The 20090-nt window shown below is 38.0% G+C and overlaps 1 protein-coding gene across 3 annotated transcripts in view; it reads right to left on the reverse strand.

Moving 5' to 3' along the window:
* ADARB2 (adenosine deaminase RNA specific B2 (inactive)) overlaps window positions 1-20090 on the reverse strand; it is a 693422-nt gene that overhangs the window by 11381 nt on the left and 661951 nt on the right. For all 3 annotated transcript variants that reach the window (XM_007504707.2, XM_056799997.1, XM_007504706.2), the window contains one exon: window positions 11251-11432. In XM_007504707.2, the coding sequence (XP_007504769.2) occupies window positions 11251-11432 (182 nt within the window). The remainder of the gene's footprint in view (window positions 1-11250; window positions 11433-20090) is intronic.

Here is a 20090-nt window from a genome sequence, read left to right on the forward strand (position 1 = left end):
TGATACCTTCAGTTTGCCAATTTCTTTCACACTGTGATGTCTGACTTCTGTCCCCTTGCTCAAGACCTCTCATTTTTTAGGGGACTACAGTAGACACTAATGAGCTCCAAAATGGGAGAGAAGGGATTAACAATGTCAGAGAATATTATGGAGTATTTGGGGACCTCAGAGGGACCTTTAAAGATCATATAGTCAATCTACCTTCTCACATTTTTTTACGATTGAGAAAAGTGGCACCCGAAGCAGGGAAGAGACACAGCTAGTTGGTGACAAAACCAGGATTTGAATCCAGGTCTTTTGATTGCAAAGAAATTTATTGTTCTTTACATTCATACATGTGTTTGGCTTCCAGGTTGGGTCACTTGTTCAATCATATAGCTTGTCAGTCATGCAAGTATTCAAACCCAGGTCTTCTGACTCCATTTGTTCTTTCTGCTAAGCCACAGTGCCATGACAGGGACTTATTGGGGTAGTAGTTATGCCAATCCACATCTGCCTAGACCATGTATCATGCTGCTGGCCCTAGTACTGAGTCTCTTATTTCTGTCTCAGCCTGGCACTTGAGCTGAGCAATTGCAAGATGCCTTTCCATGGGTCACTGTCCTGAGAAAACAGACCGAGGCTGCTATTATTTCTGTGGACTACTTTTCTTCTTCTTGAACTGATTTACTATGGCAGCCACTAAGTCCTCCAAGCTGAGGAGGGAAGGACAGTCTGGTACTTTGGCAGCGGCTGACTGTTCTACTGGGCAAGAGCCGCCTTGTCAAGAGGAGCCAATCCCCAAGTCAAGGATGACTAGGTACACTGAGAAGCAACTCTGTACCGCAGCCAGGCAAAGGCCAAGAGGAACAACCAGAGCCCTCCCCCCACTTCCCCACTCTGCTTACCCCTGTAGGGGTCAGGCCAGAACAACGGTTCACAGAGCCTAGCAGTGCCATCTGGGCCCTTTAATTGGGTTGCTCATTCTGAACTGGAAAAATGAAAAGCTTGGATTCTCCAGGGTCAAATGCAACCCTTCTTGGTGTGCTTGCAAACTATTTCTTTGTTTCTTTCTTCTTCCCTTCTTCCTCCCCTCCTTTTTGCATTGCTGGACCATTGAGTGAAACTCCTGTGGCCCCAGATCACATCTCTCTATTGGTGCCATTGGGAAGGGGTCCAGCTGCTCCTTTGATGGAGAGCTCTTGTCCCAAAGAACAGCTACCTCTCTCCAGGGAAAGGTGGTGACTCTTTAGGGTCTTTGTAAATCCCCTCTCCTATTTTATGAGGTTCCCTAACCCATGTGGCTGCAGAATCATGGAGGGGTGGGGAATGGGAGGAAAGGTATCTTGGAAGCTTCATGAGGAGGGCAATGAAAGAAATGCAGGTCAGTAGGAGAGTAGTGGCAAGTCTATGGGAAATGGAAAGAATTCTTGTGGCTAATATGCCAGGACTCCTTCCTTTGCTTGAATGATGCTTTGTTTTTTAGGGAGCTTCTAACAGAGCACTTGAATGAGTACGAGGAGTCCTGGGTTTGAGTCTCGACACATGATATTTGTGGGACCCTGGGCAAATGACTCATTTTCTCAAAAATTCAGTTTCCTTATTAAATCAGGATATATGCATTTTTCCTCATAAACTTATTTTCAGGAAAATGTTTTGTAAGGTACTACAGATTTCTGAGTTATTATTGTTCAGGGATCCCAAGAACTAAAGGCTGTACTGACACACACATTATGCATTACTTATATGAATCAAGTATATTATGTCATTTTGTCTGGTCATGTATGGCTCTAGTAAGATCTTAGTATTTCCTGGTTTCCATCGTTGCAGCGTTTTCCCATCCCCTCTCTCATAGACCATGGGACAACTAAGCAAGGATGATCCCCTGTGGACAAAAGTCTACCTGAACTCTTTCTTCTATGGAGAACATACTTTCACCCCATCCCCAAGCTTCTGAACATCCAGTTGCCATTGTCGAACCCTATTATCTATCTTCCACTGACCACTCTCTTACCATCATCCTCTACCAACCTCCCACTATAAAATACCCAAACTCTTCCACTATGCTGTCTGGAATGGCTGCTCTGTAGATAGGTGGATTTCATCTTAAACCTTTTTCAATTCTCTCTTCCTCAATCTTTGTGTACTCAATGGAGACCTGTCCTCCCCTCCACCCCTGTTATGACATTGGCTACCCTTTCCTGTACTAGTTATTCTTTTTTATTTTTTTAAACCCTTACCTTCCATTTTGGAATCAGTTACCTCAGAAGACTGGTAAGGTCTAGGCAATGGGGGATAAGTGACTTGCCTAGAGTCATATAGCTATAAATTGTCTCAGGTCATATTTGAATCCAGGACTTCCTGTCTCCAGAACTGGCTTTCAGTCTACTGAGCCACCTAGCTGCCCCCGGTTATACTTTATCATACCCTGGAAATTCTTGTCATGGCGGTAATGGGGGAATTAAAATATTCCTTCATCACCATTGTCGATGCCAGGTTCTCCTTCACCACCATCACTCAGTAACCTCTTTTCCTTTGGATCTTATTCTATACATTTTTATCGCCCAATCGAGATTGATGTAGCTATTACCTACTGACTTCTGCATACTCTCCTTCCTTTTTCAAAGAGTTTAGTGCCTTGTTTACAGTCTTTTCTCCTCAACTCCTTTTCTCATACTAGAGAATTTCAACATATTGATTGATGTTCCCTCAAATATCCTCACCTCTCAATTTCTCAACTTGCTCATTTCCCATGACTTATTCCTCCATCCCATTACAATCACACACAGATACCACCACTCTCAAGTGTTTCTTATCCATATTCATGAACTTTAAAATTCCCTTATTTGATCAGAATTCATTGTCCCCTTCTGCCTGCAACTCCAAACCTTGTTCTTTATTCTTATAAAGACTGATAATCTCCTCACCCTTCAGTTCTTTATGCTCTGGCTAACTCTCTGCCCCATTTTAAACCTCTAGTGAATCATTTCTACTCTACTCTGCCCTTTTCTCTGCAGTTCCTCTTTATTTTAGCAACTATCTTGTTCTTCCAAACTTTCAGCTTGGATCTCTCCTACCTTCAGCTACTTTCATTCCTATTCATGTGCTGCTAAACAAAATTGGGAAAAATTGGGAAACCTAAATGCCTGGGAAGGACTTTGGCTAGAGCATTGGACCTGGATTTAGGCAGACCTGAGTTCAGATCTGGCCATGGATACTTATTGGCTGTGTGATCCTGGGCAAATCACTTAAGCTCAGTGTCCTGAATTGTAAAATGGGGGTAATGGCAGCAACATTTCTCTTGGTTGTTGTGAAGATCAAATGTAGTAATCTTTGTCAAGTGCTTGACATTGTGCCTAGCTCATAATAAGCTCTTTTAAAAATTATCTTTACCTTCTGTCTTCTCAGTATTAAGTATTGGTTCTAAGGCAGAAGAGCAGCAGTAAGGACTAGGTAACTGAGGTTAAGTAAATTGTCCAGGGTCACACAGCTAAGAAGTGTCTGAGGCTAGATTTGAACTCAGAACCTTCCATCTCCAGACCTGGCTTCCTATCCACTGAGCCCCCTAGTTACCCCAAATAATAAGCTCTTTAATGCTTTTTCATTCTTTCTTAGAGAAACATATCTAAATATTCACCTGATATCTATTTATTAAAGCCTATTCTATAAACAAACACATGGATAAGTTATAAAAAAAATCAATCAACAAAATTTGTCTTGCATCAGTTTTCTAAATAGTGTTTGACAAATGTTTGAAATAAAATTATAATTTACTTAATTAGGATTCAGTACTTTGTAATTTCTCTATAATCTAGCTGCTTACTCAGGCACTTAAGCTTTATGATGGTAGAAAAATAACACTGAACTAGGAGCTGAAGACTTAAATTAGTTCTTCTGCCACCAAGTTATGTGCTCTTGGTCAAGTCATTAATGCCATTACTCTGTTTACTGGAGAGTGTGAGGATTAAATGAGACAATACATGCAAGCACTCTTATGCACACATCCCAGAGGGCAAGGATTCCCTCAGGATGGCCTTGTTCTGCCTACACCACATGGATGAGAATTCTTTTCACCATAGCTAGGAACCAGGAAGATGATTCCAAGAAGATGATTCCACATTGGTAAAATTCACGAATGCCAACCTGCATAGTCATGTTCAGGAGACCAAACGACCAATGAAGATGGAGGGCAGACTTTCATTCTTTTACAACCCTAAGTGAAACATTAAATTATAGAGATGAGTGGTTTTCAAATGTGGTCTGTGGAATTCATCACTGGATAATTATATGGTATAATACTGGCTGATGGGTATAGACAAATAAATATGGGGGGTGGTGTTTAGTCATTTCGGACCTGTCTGACTTTGTGGTCCCATTTGGACTTTTCTTGGCAAAGATAATGGAATGGTTTGCCATTTCCTTCTCCAGATCATTTGGCAGATGAGGAAACTGAGGCAAGCAGAATTAAGTAATTTGTCCAGAGTCACATTGCTAGTAAATGTCTGAGTTTCAAATTTGAACTCAGAAAGATGTCTTCCTGACTTCAAGTCTGTTACTCTCTGCTGAGCCATCGAGCTGCCCCTAAACACAGATGTGCCCTCCTTTAAAATATCCCTTTCTCACACAAAAAATACAATGAGCAGAAGAAATAAATCACTCGGTAGTGGTCATTTCTGTTGCTAAGTGGTTCATTGTAAAAGATACTCTTTAAGTTTCCTTTCAGTTATATGATTTTCTTGTGCATCTTTCTTCTCTCCCCTTCCCCTTTACTTTCTATCCCAGTAAAAACTCTAAGACAGAAGGGCAAGGGTTAGGCAAATGGGATTGAGTGAGTTGCCTAGGTCTCATAGCTAGCCTTTATCAAGTGTCTTCTTGTTATTGTTCAGTAATGTCCAACTCTTCACGATGGCATGGACAACAGCATACCACCAAGGTCCACGGGGTTTTATGAACCTAGATCATCCCAATTCTAGGCTTGGTGCCACCTAACTGCCTCTTCTTTGTGTATTTAGAAGGCAATCCAGTTTGCCAGAATTCTCTCATCCTAAGAGACATTATGGTGTAGAGTTTAATGAGCTAGCCTTGAAATGAGAAAGACCTAGGTTCAAATCCTCCAACTGATGTCTCTTAGATGTGTGACCTTGGGAGAAACTGGTCACTCTCCCAATGCTTTTGGCGATTTTCTAAGAGAAAAATACTAGCTTGTATTGGTAGTATTGAATTTCCTCTCTTGGGATTTCCTTGTAACAATGAAATCACTAGTCTGGCCACTATCCTTGTCTCTATTTTAGGAATATGCATAATATATAAATGGAGGCAACCTGTATTGCTGTAAACCAGTGTGGAGCCAAGTATGGTGTCTAGGCATGAAGAGTAAGTAAATTGGTAGGTGTCCTGGTCAAGAAACCTCTGTTTGCTTTAATCCACTGGGGGAGGAAATGACAAACTACTCCATTATCCTTGGAAAATCTCCTGGACATTACTGGCATGCTATTGTTCATGAGCTCATGAAGAGTTGGACATGACTGAACAAGGGAACAATGATAGCAAGAAGGCACTCAATAAAGGCTAGTTGACTAATGTCAGTGCTTTCTTATCTAATTAGAAGGGATTGTAGGGCTTTAGAGGGAAGAGGCTTGCAGACCATTAGAATGACCGTGTCTTTGCTATACAGCTACCAACTCTGAGTTCATGAATGTCTACAAAACTCCCATCAATGACAGTAGCACTATCACTAGTGCTAGGTGCTTGGGCATCTAATACGAGTGCAGCTCTTCACTGATGTGTTGGAGATTCTTTTCGTTCCAGGAAATAGGATCCCATACAAAATGATAAATGACTCTGTCTCTTTACCCTCCACATCCCAACAATGCACAAGCTTGTAGGGCTATTCCGTAAGTAGTAGCAGGAGAGAAATGCATTTTTCATTTTCCAGTCTGTTAGGAATGTGATTCTCTGCTCCCATGTGGCTCATCATAATTTCAAAAGATATGGAGCAGAAGGGCTTTGGCAGGATAGGATTGTTTTTAAAAGTTGGTGGAAATTAGCTGTTTCTCATTATCCCAGAGTTCAGAATGTAGACTGCATAAAGGTATGGACAATGTAAATGATATTTGGAAAGCTTTGAGAGAGTCAAAGAAGGACTGAGCCTGTGATCTCCAGAGTCTTTTTCAACCCCATGGTTCTTTGATTCTATAATGTGAGAAACAAACGAGTTTCAACATGAGCTTAAACAAAAGGCTTTCTTTTGGAACACACTATGAGATTCTTTGGCTTAGAAAAGAGAAGGTGATATGGAATTTAGGGTTAGAGTCTGCTGGTACAGTAAAGGCATTATCGCATGGCTAATTTCCCTAGAAGACAGAACTAGGCATGAATTTTAGAATTCAACAGTTTATTCAATGGCTGTTTGTCAGGCACTGTCCTGTACCTGGGGACCCTAGGACAAAAATGAAACACCATCTCTCAAGGAATTTAACATGTTGTCAGGGAGACAGTAACTATACATATGCAGATGTGTGAAGATTAGAAATTATGTTAGAGATAATTATATGTGTGTATCTATATTTAAATATATAAGGTGATTAGAAGTTGTGGATGTATTACAAAAGGTGATTAAAAAAGATTTGTGGGGTTGCTTTATCGTGTCTGATTTTGTGACCCAATTTGGAGCTTTCTTGGCAAAAATACTGGAATGATTTCCCATTTCCTTCTGCAACTCATTTGACATATAAGAAAACTATGATCAACAAGGTTGGATGAGTTACTTGGAGTCACAGAGCTATTAAGTATCTGAGACCATATTTGAACTTAAGACTCCAGGTCCTGTATTCTATTGACTGTGCCACTTGGCTAAGGAAGGTGCTAATGGTAGGCAAATAAAGAAATTGTGTAGAAGACAGTATCTGACTAGAGTCTCAAAGGGAATAAGGGATTTTTGACCCAAGTCTTAGAGTCAGAGGTGAGGAGGGAGAGTGTCCAAGGCAAATTCAAAGAAGTAGGAAAAGCAACACACATAGAATTGGGGAATTTGAGAGTCGGGAGGGACATAAAGCAGTTATTTAGGTGAATCTCTACTCTGTCTCTGACTGAAGGCCTCCAAGGAGGGGGAATCTACCAATTCCAGAGACCCGCCAGTCTACTTTTAGATAATAGCCCTAATTGTTTGCAAGTTTTCCCCAACATCAAATGTAAATTGACCTTTTTGTCAATCCCACCCAATGCTTCTGGGTCTGTCCCACAAAGCCAAGTAGAGCAACTTTAGCTCTCCAACTATTTGAAAGACTGTCATATGAACACATCTATCATGTTCCTCCCATCCTCAAGTGTTCTTTTCTCTAAAATTAACCAAAACTCTTATATGAAGAACTTGGAACTAAACATGTTACCTAAATGAGGTTTGAGACGGGCCAAATGCATAATAAGCTCACATAAGATTATGGAATTTCCATCAGAAGGGACCTTGGAAATCATGTGTAAATCATAATTTTACAAATGAAATTATAGCAGTCTCTCAATGATTTGTCTAAGGGTTGTATGAAAAATGAATGCATTCTCTCCCCCCTTATTAACAGAAGCAGAATTCCCTTTAAATCAATTTGTTAGATTTTTGTGTGTGAGTTTTTTTTGAGTTACATAAAAAGACAAACATTTTTACAAATATAGTCCTAAAATTAAAATAGCAGTTATGAGGAAGATGACTCAATATGACAAAGATTCACTTCACAGGCAACTTTTAAAGAACGTGGCTAAATATCAACCTGTAGATATTCTCTTAAACCTATTTAAAATATATGATACAACTTATTTAGAAAGACTTGAATTACTATGACTCCCAAATTAGAATAGGCAAATTAATGGAGTGTTGGTGCCTATTTTAATTAGTAGTAGTTATCTCTTTTTCTAGAATCTTTAGATTCAAAATGTCTTGCTCTACAATATTGTCTTTGTGATGTTCAACAACAAAATCTTTGAAAGGGTTTAAAAAAAAAGAATATTACTCACAAATACATTTGTCAACTTGTAATTTTGGGGGAAGTTTTTTTCCCTGTTGGATTTGTCATAGCAGAAGACATTGCTTTTGTGCTCAGCCCAAGACATCATAATGACATAGCACTTTAAAGATTTGAAAAGTGCTTTACACTGTCATCTGATCCTCTCAACAACCCTGTAAGGTAGATGCTATTATTAACCTCATCAGAGGAGGAAACTGAGGCAGGTAGAAATTGCCACTTACCCAGAGTCACATAGGGCATCCTGACTCCAAATCTCAAACTCTCTCCACTAAGGTAAACTAACTCTTCTATAATCATTACAATTCTAAGATAAAATTTAACTTTAGCATTGCTAATAATTGAAATTTGACATCAATTGACAATAATGACCTCAAAAGTTAAGATCACATTATAGGATGAGGACTAAACTAGGAGTCAGATACTTGAACCTGTGTTTTATCCCTAACAGCCACTTACTACTTGGGTATTTCAAGGCTAATCATATAACCTTTCCAAATCTCTTTATAAGATAAGGTTAAAAATCTGCCAGAACTACCTTAGAGAGTTATTATAAGACTCAAAGTTATATATGTGAAAGTGAATTTGTAAGTATAAAGCAATAATATAAAAATATTTGTCCTATTAAATAATGGGATTTCCTTTAAGCAGGAAAAATGAAAGCTTTTAAAAACTTTTTTTCTTGTGGCCAACAAAGAATTAGATAAAATTTATTTCCACTGCATTGCCTAAATTACCCAGTTTTAAAATATAAATATTATTCTCTTTGTATTTGGATTTTAAAAAGCACATATTCTTGGAGTTACCAAACTTTAAAATAACATTGTTTTTGGTTAACTGTCACTCTTGGAATGATAAGGCTAATATAGTATGCTTTAGAATCATAAGAACACTTTACACTGATGTCTTGCTTCTAATTTTCCAAGGTACTTAAAAGATTTTTTAAATAAAAACCCTTACTTTGTATTTTAGAATCAGTATTATGTTTTGGTTTCAAGGCAGAAAAGTGATAAGGGCTAGGCAATGAGGGGTTAAAGTGATTTGCCCAGATAGAAAGTGTCTGAGACCAGATTTGATCCCAGGACTTCTCATCTCTGGGACTGGCTCTCAATCCCCTGAGCCATCTAGTTGTCCCCCAAAGCACTTTGACATACATAACATTAGACAGGTATTTGTTATCCCCCTGTTTTAGTTGGGGAAATTAAGGCCAAGTGGCTTGCCCAAAGTCAAAGGCAAAACTGTGATGAAGACCTAGATCTACTTGGACAATCCTGAAAGTCTTATGATAGGGAATGCTATCTACCTCCAGGTAAAGAACTGTTGGAGTTGGATGGATGTGGACTAAAACATACTACCTTGCACATCAATGTATTTGGGATTTTATTTTGGGGTTTGGGGTTTGGCGAGTGTGCTCTTTCAATAGTGACTAATACGGAAATGTGTTTTGCATGATAAAAATAAAATTGTGAAAAACAACAACAACAAAAAAAGATCCAGGTCTGCTTGTTTTCCTTTCCATGTTTTTTCTATTATCTTATTTATGTGATGCCAAAAGGGAGAAATGAATATTCAATGATTTACTCAAATGTTTTGCCTACACATTGCTAAACACCTGTCCGTTTAAAACATTTTCACAATGATTGTGTACAATCAACCTTACCTTAATGATGAAATCATTGATACTTACATGACATCATCTCCCACCCCTTTAAATTATTTTCCAGTCATAACTTCTTGTGAATGAGCATTTAAATATTTGTGCATGAATAGTATCAGATATCTCTTAGAGTTCTCTTTTATATTATTATAAAAAGTACCTCTGATGAGGAAGAGAATGAGTACCTGGAATTAATTATCTCTCAAACCAAGACATTTCAGTGAAAATATTCCTACTGATAAGGATTCCATTAGGAGATTTTCACCAATCTCTCCACTAACTAAATTTTAAACTGTATATTACATATACATTTATTATAAAATTAGTTAACACATAATCTAGTTAGTAGACATATATAAGTACCATAATTTTGGTTTTGGCTCCATAATTCAAATTATTTGAAACTTGGCATGCTTCAGTCCAGTCCATCCAAAGATGGCTTTACTTTAGTAGTGTGTGTTAGCTAATACACATGGATTTACAATTCTAAGAGCCATAAGCAGAAGGAGGCAAAATAGGGCTATCTTTGTGATTTTTCTTTTTGGGTAATTCTACTCTTAATTTTATAGATGAGGAAACTGAGGCATAAATAATTTAAGAGACTTAACCACAGTCTTATAGTTAGTATCTGAAGAAGGATTTGAACATTGGTCTTTATGACTCTAAGGCAGTGACCTATCCACTTCATCATGCTTCCTGCCACTTCAGAACACTGCTACCTGATGGACTCTTAGTCAGAAAGTTTCTAGGCAATGGAATAGCACCGTCTTTGGAAGAAGAGCTTCCAAGTAAATTTTTTTGATGTCTTTTCATAACATTAGGATGATACTGGTTTCTTGGCTTTCTGTGGTTGAACAATCTCCTCTGACAGTTTCCATCAAACTGGGAATATCTTGATTACAGGTCAATGACATCTTGCAAATCCATTTTTCTGAGACTCATATGGGTTTGTGTTAAGAAGACTGTAACCAGAAAAGTGGCTCCAACATTCCACTTTCCAACCATGCCTACTTTCATGGAAGAAAGCAGATATATTTTTATTCCACTGAAGTTTTCCTGTGATGTGCCTCAGTAGAACCCTACAAAAAGTGTACGAAAAAAGTATATACTACTTGTGGCTGAAATCACATTAGAGAGCTTTTGTAATAATTCCGATTAGTGTTTATCCTCGAATCATACAAGAAGGGGTCGATGTTTATTGTCTGACATGAGCTTGTAAATAACTGTTGGTGTCTCTTGAGTTATACTGGCTACCTGAAAAAATTGGATGCACAGTGACTTAAAAAACCCCACTTGAAATTACATTAATATAGTAATTTGATAGTTCCTTTTTTTAACTCCAACTCTCAAATGCTATTTGTTTTTAGTCCCAGAAACTTTTAAATTTGGTTCTGTTGTTAATTCGTACAATTTATTTGAGCAATAATGTGGTCTCTACCCTCTGCTCATCAAACCCTAAAACATCCTTTGAACCAAAGCCATACCATTCTGACTTGAGAAGAGAAAACAAAGCCAGCATCCAACACAATCATAGACAAAGAAATGAACAGTTTCCAGTTATGGAAAATATATCTTTTGTCCTTCAAGTAGATGCTTTCTTACCACTGAGGAGTGGCCGGTTATGCCGGTATGAAGTTGGCAGCTGACCGATTTCTTCTATTCTGTGACTCATTACCCTGGAAAGGTGACCAGTGTGATGCAGACTCCCCACCACAATGCTGTGCAAGTAGATGGGCTCAATGAAGTGACTGAGGAGAGCTCCTTGCAACCCCAGAATGTTCCATCTGAGTGGGGGGAAAAGAAAAAAAAGTCAAAAGGAATCCTACCAGCCAATATGAGAAGAATTGAATGCAAGAAGCGACCCAGACATGTTTCATCCCAGTTTGTTTTGCAAAATGCTGCTGCTGATTTTTTTCCCAGTCCTTGATTCCCTAGGCGACACATTTCCCATCATGCTGATGGAAATGTCTCGCTTGGTGGCTGCTGAAGAGACACACAGGAGTGGTCATGACAGGCTTTGGCCTCGTGGCTACTAATGATTTTGAGCTCTTTCTAGCTATTGTTGGATGAAATCACAGTGGTTAGTCTGCTTTTTAATAAACCTTGTTCTTTTCTCAATAGAAAAAAAGTTTCTGGTAATATTGGAGGTCAGTTCTAAATTCTCCCATAATATTAGGTAGAAAAAAACGAAAAAGAAATTGAGAGTTATTAAAAGAAATTGAGTTGGTGCCAGGAAACCTCAGTATTTAGGTGAGTCCAAGAAGAAATAATTTACTCTGTTTCTTTTGAATCTCTGCTCTCTCTCCCTTCAACCAAGTTGAAATGGTCTGTTGTGTTGAAATCAAATGATACTCACAAATGATCTCATTTTCATATGGGAATGGTTTTGTTGCTAGAAGTTCAGATAAAAGAAGTGGTATAAGGACATTTTCTTTCAAGTAAATATAATTTAAGGTGAATTCTGTCCCCCTCTCCCAATCTCAGAAATCCAAATGCTGGCAACTTTTTAAGATGATCTCTTTCTACATGTGGGTGGGGAAAGATTAGGGACTTCTGCTATTTAAAGCAACACCGCCCAGTGGTTGCTACACTAAATAATGTGCTTTAGAAGCCAACCTCCATCAGGAGCAAGCATTATGCAGCTAATTTCTTATATCATTGTTCTTTTCATTAATTAACATTTCTCCACCGTTAGTGCAATTATTGTGGGGCTTCCATGCTGTACATCTCTTTTCATGATTAATAAGGAGTCATTATATTTCCCTTTCCTGAAGCAGTCAATTAACACAGAATACTTTCCATTAATTACTGAATGTTTAAAACCAGCATGCTGTACCTGGAGAGCAATCTGCTCCAAGAACCTGTGACACCAATTGCTTTAAAAAGTTCTCTTTAAATTTTATTCCAAAAACACAAGCAATTTAGCTGGCGATATTAATTTGCCTCAGAAGCAGTGCTGTGAATGAGAAACATCTTTTAATCTCATGCAAGAAAAGGCAGCCATCTGGCTGGGGAGGATTTCAGAGAGAGCCTCTCCCGCTCTCACTCTGTAAATGCAGGTCATTAAAGTAATGTGTTCATCTACATAAAACTCAAATGGAATATAAAAGGTAATATTTATATACAAACAATTTAGTCCCACAATTTAAGCAGTCATTGGTTTTATGAAACATTTACTTTAGTCTATCAGATTTGCATAACTTCATTTGAAAAAAAAATCTGTGGTCATTTCTACAAGTCAGATAGTCTATCTCTCCTCAACCCCCCAGCAAAGGAATGAAACAGCTGCCCTTTTAGAATACATCTCCAATTGCAACATAGAATTCAGATTGGAGACTTCTGAAGTCTCAGTTAGAAACAATGCCTGGGATGGATTTTTCGGGACCCAAGCATTTGATGGCATCATTTCCTCCCAGATATTTATTCACACTCACACCTGGGATATACTCTTTCTGTTCATGATTTCCTCAGGAGCTGACTGCTTCTTTGCTCTCCAAGATGGAATATCCATTTCTACAAAGTCTAGAACAATTTCTTTTGGCATTCTAGTAATTGCTACTTTTGAAAACAAGATCCTATCAACTTTTCCCACTTGTTTGGGGTTTTCTGGATTTTTTTTTCTTTTGAAATTTGATTCAATTTCTTCTTCTCTTTCCTTCCCTCTGGTACCAAGATTATGCCAAGAAGCAAGGAGAAAGCCCATCTTCAGTAAAGTTTTCTTTATTTGGTGTTATAGATGCTGCTTTTTTTTTTTTGAAGAAAAAGGAAAGTTATGTTCAAAAGGAAAGGACCATATCTATCATGAAGTCTATGATGCAGAACCATATTGTTCTTTTGTAATTTTTGCTTCCTTTCTAAAAAACAGTCCTTGTTGTTCATGATCCTGTTTATAAGAAGTAGCATTGTCTGCAATAAAAGGTCTAGTCATGAGCTTGTTGGTCAGAATGATCTTAGGCTGTAGTTTGTTGCAAAGTATTCTGGTATAAATGAAGGCAAATGCTTAAGTAATTGATGTGATTTAGGGAGGGTAACTGAGGATATTTTAAAATTCATTAGTAAAAAGTAAGGAAGCAATGACATGCCCATTAATAACAAAGTATTTTATTCAACCTTCTCCTTGCAAAGTATAATTAGTATTCACTGGACAGACATCATTACACCACAGATCATTGATGTATTGGGTTGGGGAAAAAATTACAGGCCCATTTTTGAATGGTTCTGATCGTGCAAGATTGCCCAAAGATAAATAACTTCTATATCTGTCCTCTTCTTAATAACCTTTAAAATGAGGAGAAAATCAACCTTCTGCTTGCTTAGCTCTAGGATTTTCAACTTATTCAGCTAACAGAATCAATAAAACCAAATGTCTTCCTGCATATAAACTGGAGAGTTTTTAGGACTCAGGATTGAATGGAAAAATATCTCACCTTTTGTTCAAACAGCTGATATTACTGCAGTGTTGACAGAGACAAAATCCCATGTCCAGTTTTCAATATAGATAATCCCTAAATAAATATGTTTTTGTCTGTTTGTCAATCACTGAAATACCACAGATAAGTGGAGAAGAGATCTTAGAAAAAGCTGCCTTTCTTTAGCTGAGAGACAATCTCCTTACTGAGGACAAATCTTGGCCTCAAAGTAACAATGAAAACAATTACAAGATCCCTTTTGGGATAGGCTCCAGACCAGTCTATTGTAGAGTGTGAGCCTCTGAGATAAGTTGAAAGAATAACGATAATCATTAGGACCAGCATGTAATGGGCATTTGGGGTTGTTAGCTTATCAGTTTAACATCTTGACATAACTTCAAATGAGATTTAAATCTACAGAGGGCTGTGATGTGACAATATAGGCCACTCTGCTTGATACTCTATCTTCAGAAATGAATATTTGCCATATCTATTCTTGCCTTGTTGGGGAAATGGCCTGTTATCAGATAAGATAAAGGCAACATGGAATCATCCTTATTTGCTAAATCTGGATCCTTGCAGCACTATAAATATAATGGACTAATGTTGGGAGAAAGTTTGATGAGGCCCAGGGCAGACTTGGCTCTGTAAGGAGGATAATTATTGGATTTGACACTATATGATCATTGTTGTTATTTGTTCATACTTATAATTTCATCTGTGTAGGTAGTTATCAAAGAGGAAATTTACCAAAGCAGAAATCCAATTGTCCTTCAACTGAAAATCTTAAAGCACTGATTGGTGGCCTGAGAAACTGTGACTTCCGTAGGAGTCATGCCAGAGATGGGACTTGACACCAGATCATTCTTAATCTAAGGCCTTCCTTTCAATTCTCCGCCCTAGAAAATTTCCCAAGTAGTAAGGAATAAATACACAATTGTTCTAGTTAGTAAGCTCCTGTGTAGGACAGGGGTTGCTGTGTCTTATGGGAAGAAGATGTATCCATGGATACAATTAGTGTATATTATCAGTTACATTGGAACCTAGTGTAATTGCAGATTGGTGAAAAGTAAGACTCAGTAGGGAAGGTCTAGATAGGAAAGTTTGTTTACAGGATTCATGAATATCAGACAAGATAGGATAAATCAAGGTGGTTGACTGAGATGTGGCCAATGATCCACAGGACAGAGTATTCAACGAGAAATGCTTTAGCAGTAATGACTGAGGCTAGCACCAAGGATAGTTCCAGGGGAGTTTATTTCAATTATGGCCCCTTTACCATAGGAAATGCTATATGACCCATTACTCTGCCTGGGAGAGAGAGTCTTAGGTTTACTAAGATAGGCCCAAATCCTCAATGATGGAAACAGCATTGTATTTACCTAGGAGCCTTCCGTGTCTGTTAGGATAGAAATACTACTTTCTTAGGACAAAAACGAGGATTGATATTGGAAAGATCTATGAAGTAGGCTGAGGGAATGGGAATTGGATCCCCCCAAAGCAGGCTGGGGCTAATTCCTGAAGGTCCTTGAGTTATCCTTTATCTTCAGTTTCTTTTCTAGGGCTCATTTAGGGATCCTCTAATATTTGGACCCATGATCTGGGGCTTGATAAGGTTTGGCTTATTTGCTTATGATGCAGTGCTAATAGGATCAAGTTCAGGTATCTGTTTTGATGCCTTGGGCTATGTTCTAAAAACTGTTGACCATTTGTCCTGCAGATATGTGAGTTATTCATAAAAGAAACTAGAGAAAGAAATGTGGATGGCTCAGTATAAAACTTCCTTAATACTGAAAAAAATATTCAAAGCACATGCTTTACTTATTGCTTGCGTCATCTTCCTAGATGAAAAGCCATATAGAAGAGGACTCTGACTGTCTAGTAGGTAAATGAGTACTCTGTGAGGTAATTAGTATTAAGCTCATCTGAAACCCTTCCTACCTTTTCTTATTCTTCTCTCTTCCCTTCCCATTCTATGGACCATTGACACTGACCTCTTTGGTATTCCTCAAATAAGGTATTCCATCTCCCAACTACATGCAGTTTTGAAGGCTCCATGTCTGGAATTCAGGATTTCTTGCCTTCCTTCAAGACCTCGTGTTAAAAGATCACCTAAAGAAGCCATTCCTGATCTCTCTTATTGCGGGTGCCTTCTCTTTCTTACTAATTTATATTGTCTCCTCCGTTAGACTGCAAGCTCTTGGAGATTAGATTGTTTGCCTTCTTTTCGTCCTTGGTATTTAGCACAGTGCCTGGCACATAATAGAGGCTTAATAAATGCCTGTTGTCTTGATACTAGACTGAAACCATAAAAGACTAGGGCCTTGGAAGCCATGGCTGAGTACATGTTCCATAGGTGAGATATCTCCTGAGTATACTTCATTACTTGTCATCTGGGGATTTAACTATTGCTCAGGTTCATGTGAGCTCAGTTCAGTCCTTAGGACTGAAACACAAACCTCTTTCCTGAACCCCTGCCATCCTCCTCTCCCCAAGCTTCTCAATATTTAGAAAGAAAATGCCATGCCAAGACTACCCTCCATCATTACTGGATCCCCAAAGGTAGAGTCTCTGACAAACTCATAATAAGCAAATTTACATTTTCTGCTTCCCTAATCCCAATGAGTCAGCATTGACTATCTCCTGAGATTAAATCCCACCCATTTCTTTCTGTACTCAAATGCCCATATATCTTAGACCTACCACTCCCCAGTCCCTTTCTACTCCTCTTCCTTTCCCAGAACTTTCTAGAACCCTTGTTTAGCCTTTAGCAAACTCCATGTCTTCTTTTCTACAACTTCCATCTTTTTATATTCATGGAAATTTAGTTTCTTCTGGAATACATTAAATCGCCAGCCACTGTCTTGAATACTAATTGCTCATTATTTCATATCCTCTATCTTATTTATCATTACCACTTCAAGTCACTCCCTTGTCCTCAACCTCTTTTTTTATATTCTTCAGTTCATCTATATAATCTAGTTCAAATCTTCATTATGCTGATCATCCTACCCCCAGGTCCCTCTAGAAGTAACTAATGTTCAGTTTATTTATTTTCAGGCTAATTTCTATCCTCAGACTTGGAGACTTCAACATATTCATAGAGGTTCCCTCAAAAACTCTGGCTTTCCAGGCCACCAACCTCCTCAAATCCTATAACCTACAGTTTTACTCTTTTTGTCATCCACAGAGACAAATCTTAGAACCCACTATTACCCATAACTATGCCACTTTTGAGATTTTGAACATAGAGACTGCCCTCTTTGATTCCAGTCTCCTTTTTTTCCATATTTCTCTTTGCTATACTTCTAAACTGATCTTGTGGTCTGACTACACTCTCTAGTTCTCTTGGTCTATCACAATTTTTATGGCATCACTTTATTTTCTTCATAATTTTGACTCTAGAGTCAACCAGTTCAACTTACACATCTTTTTCCATTCTTCACTCCTTCCCCCTCTTTTCCTTTGACCATTTACAGCTTCCAAATCTTTATCCTTAGATAACCCTCCACTATTTACCTTTTCTACTCATTTTAGAGCTAATACATACTAATAGAAGTTGTACTACTGTACTAATGGAAGTCATAACAACTTAATAATTTTTAATCTCAACTGATCCTTTATTATTAAACCATAAAACTTTTATTCTTCCTTTATTGACTCTGTCATATTTTGTAAAAATAACAAAATACTTTAAGGCATAGGTACGACCACATCAACCCTGGGCTTAAAAATTCCCTATGGGTCCCTGTTATTTTTGGCATGAAATATAAACCCTTTGACTGGTATTTATGACCCTCTACAATCTCCCTCAATTCATTTTCTAGCTTTATTTTATGTCTTCTGTAGAAAACATACATTTCAGCCAAACAAGACTATCTCCTGCTTCTTGGCATTCATATAAACCATTTCTTATGGTTGAAATGAAGTCTTTCTTCATTTCTACCTTTCAGAATCCTCATTAGGTTTCAAGGCCTGATGTGGTGCCACAATGGAATAAAGTTTTCTCAGGACAGAAGTTGGACTAGACCCATAATTGAATACAAAGGGAACTGAGCTAGCTCCAAAATTGAGTTACAAGATGGAGCCATTATGTGTTTCATTCAACTCCCACAGTTCCTACTGCCACTTGCTGTCCAAATCTCCTCAGTTTCCACAGAAATGAATGAGGGTATACATGAAAGCACTCTAATAGAGTTCTAAAAATGTAACTTGCCAGTATTGAGGAAATTATGGCAAGAAGGAGGGATGTTCTTTGATTGGTCACTCAACACTTTCTTTTGCCACTAAAGGTGCCATAACATTTGGATTTTACAATGCGATGAGAAACCAAAGAACCCAGTGAACTATGCTGTCTAGACTAGAAGAACAAGTGAAAAAAGGACCTCTTTTCCCCAGTGTTGAACAAGTTTTGGTTCAGGTACTTGAGAATGACAGTTGTTTAACCAGGACCTCTATTTTAAGCCTAGAGTCACAAATGATATTCTCTTCTGACTCCAAGAGTCTGACTTTTAAAACAAGATAGCATATAATATATCTCTGTTAACACTGTGAATAAAAAAGCTAGACAGAATGTCAAGGGTTTTTTTTTTTTTTGAAGAGGGAGAAAGAGAGAAATTCACTTTGAGGGAATATTGAGCAGCAAATCTCCATAATCAGAAAAAGAATTTCATATTCTTTTCAGTCTGAAGTCTAAGCTTAGAAATCAGACATTACTGTTTTCTCTAGAGAAAAGTTATTCTTTTTTCTTTTTTTTTAGCCTTTCATTTTCATAAAGTTTTAATCTGCTCATTTAGAGACACATTTTGATCAATAATCAGACTCAGGTACTTAAAATTAGAAACCATATCTAAAGGAACATTAGTTCCAGAAGATTTAGACTGTTAAATGTCACTCAACTTCTGAGTTTTAGAGACAAATAAAACTTGAGTTTTCCCTAGGCTTCGAGCAAGCTGTGGTTAGAGAGAGACCAGACCAGCTCATTAAAATTCAGAGGTTTAAGTAGACACTGATCATGTCTATAGGAATGCACAATAGAATGACAGCCAGATTTACCTCAGCTTGAGTACTTGGCCCAGTGAGAAGCAGAGAGCCAGAGCTGTCTGGACAGCGATCGCTGTCCAGAATGTCTTAATGAAGTCTGTAGTGGAGCTAGCTAACTGAAACTCTGCCTTATTTTTGCCATATTCATATAACCATGGAATGAATTGGTGTCATTCAACTGCTCTTTCTTCAACAGATTTGGGAATGGTCATAACACTTTATGTAGTCCTAACCTGACAGCGCTAAACTGCCTCAGGCTTGGGGGTAAACCATATATGACTATTATTCATTGCTGGTGAAGAGGTTGGGAACATACCCATTTTGCAGATTTGGATAAATGCACTCCAAGAATGCTTTCAAAATTAGTAAATTTGCAGTAGTCCTGGATGAACTCTGACTTAAGAGTTGAGTGCTCTCTAGCTTAGGCATCAGGTTATCCTTGTCAAGAATTGTTTGAAAAATGGATTTGAGATTCCCATTATAGTGGGAGTAAAAAGAATGCCTTTTTAGTAGTCATGATGATGATGATGATAACTAGCATTTATGTAGTACTTTAATATTTGCCAAGTTCCTTATAAATATTATCCTCATTTTACCTCTACAACCTTAGGAGGAAGATGTTATTATCTCTACTTTACAGATGAGGAAATTGAGGTAGACAGATGTGAATATTAAATTAAATCTCTCCCCGATTGTGAAAATTAACTTCCCTGCCCATTTTTAGACTTAATGTCCAAAAGTGTAAACACACTACTTACAGTTGAGTGGGGAAATCTGCCCATTTTTAGATCTAATCACCAAAAGTGTAAACATCCCATTTAACCATTAAGTAGGGTGGTCTGTGACCCATGTGTGCAATAGTGGGTGATGAATCAGAATCAAACTGACTGCCCTGTGGGCCATCCTAAGCAAAGCTTCAACTGTGATTGGTAGATGTAACATTAGGGAAAGGCATAGGAAGTGAAGCAAAAGAAAGTGTCTTTAAAAGGG

Source organism: Monodelphis domestica, chromosome 5, assembly GCF_027887165.1.
Source record: "Monodelphis domestica isolate mMonDom1 chromosome 5, mMonDom1.pri, whole genome shotgun sequence".
NCBI lineage: Eukaryota > Metazoa > Chordata > Mammalia > Didelphimorphia > Didelphidae > Monodelphis > Monodelphis domestica.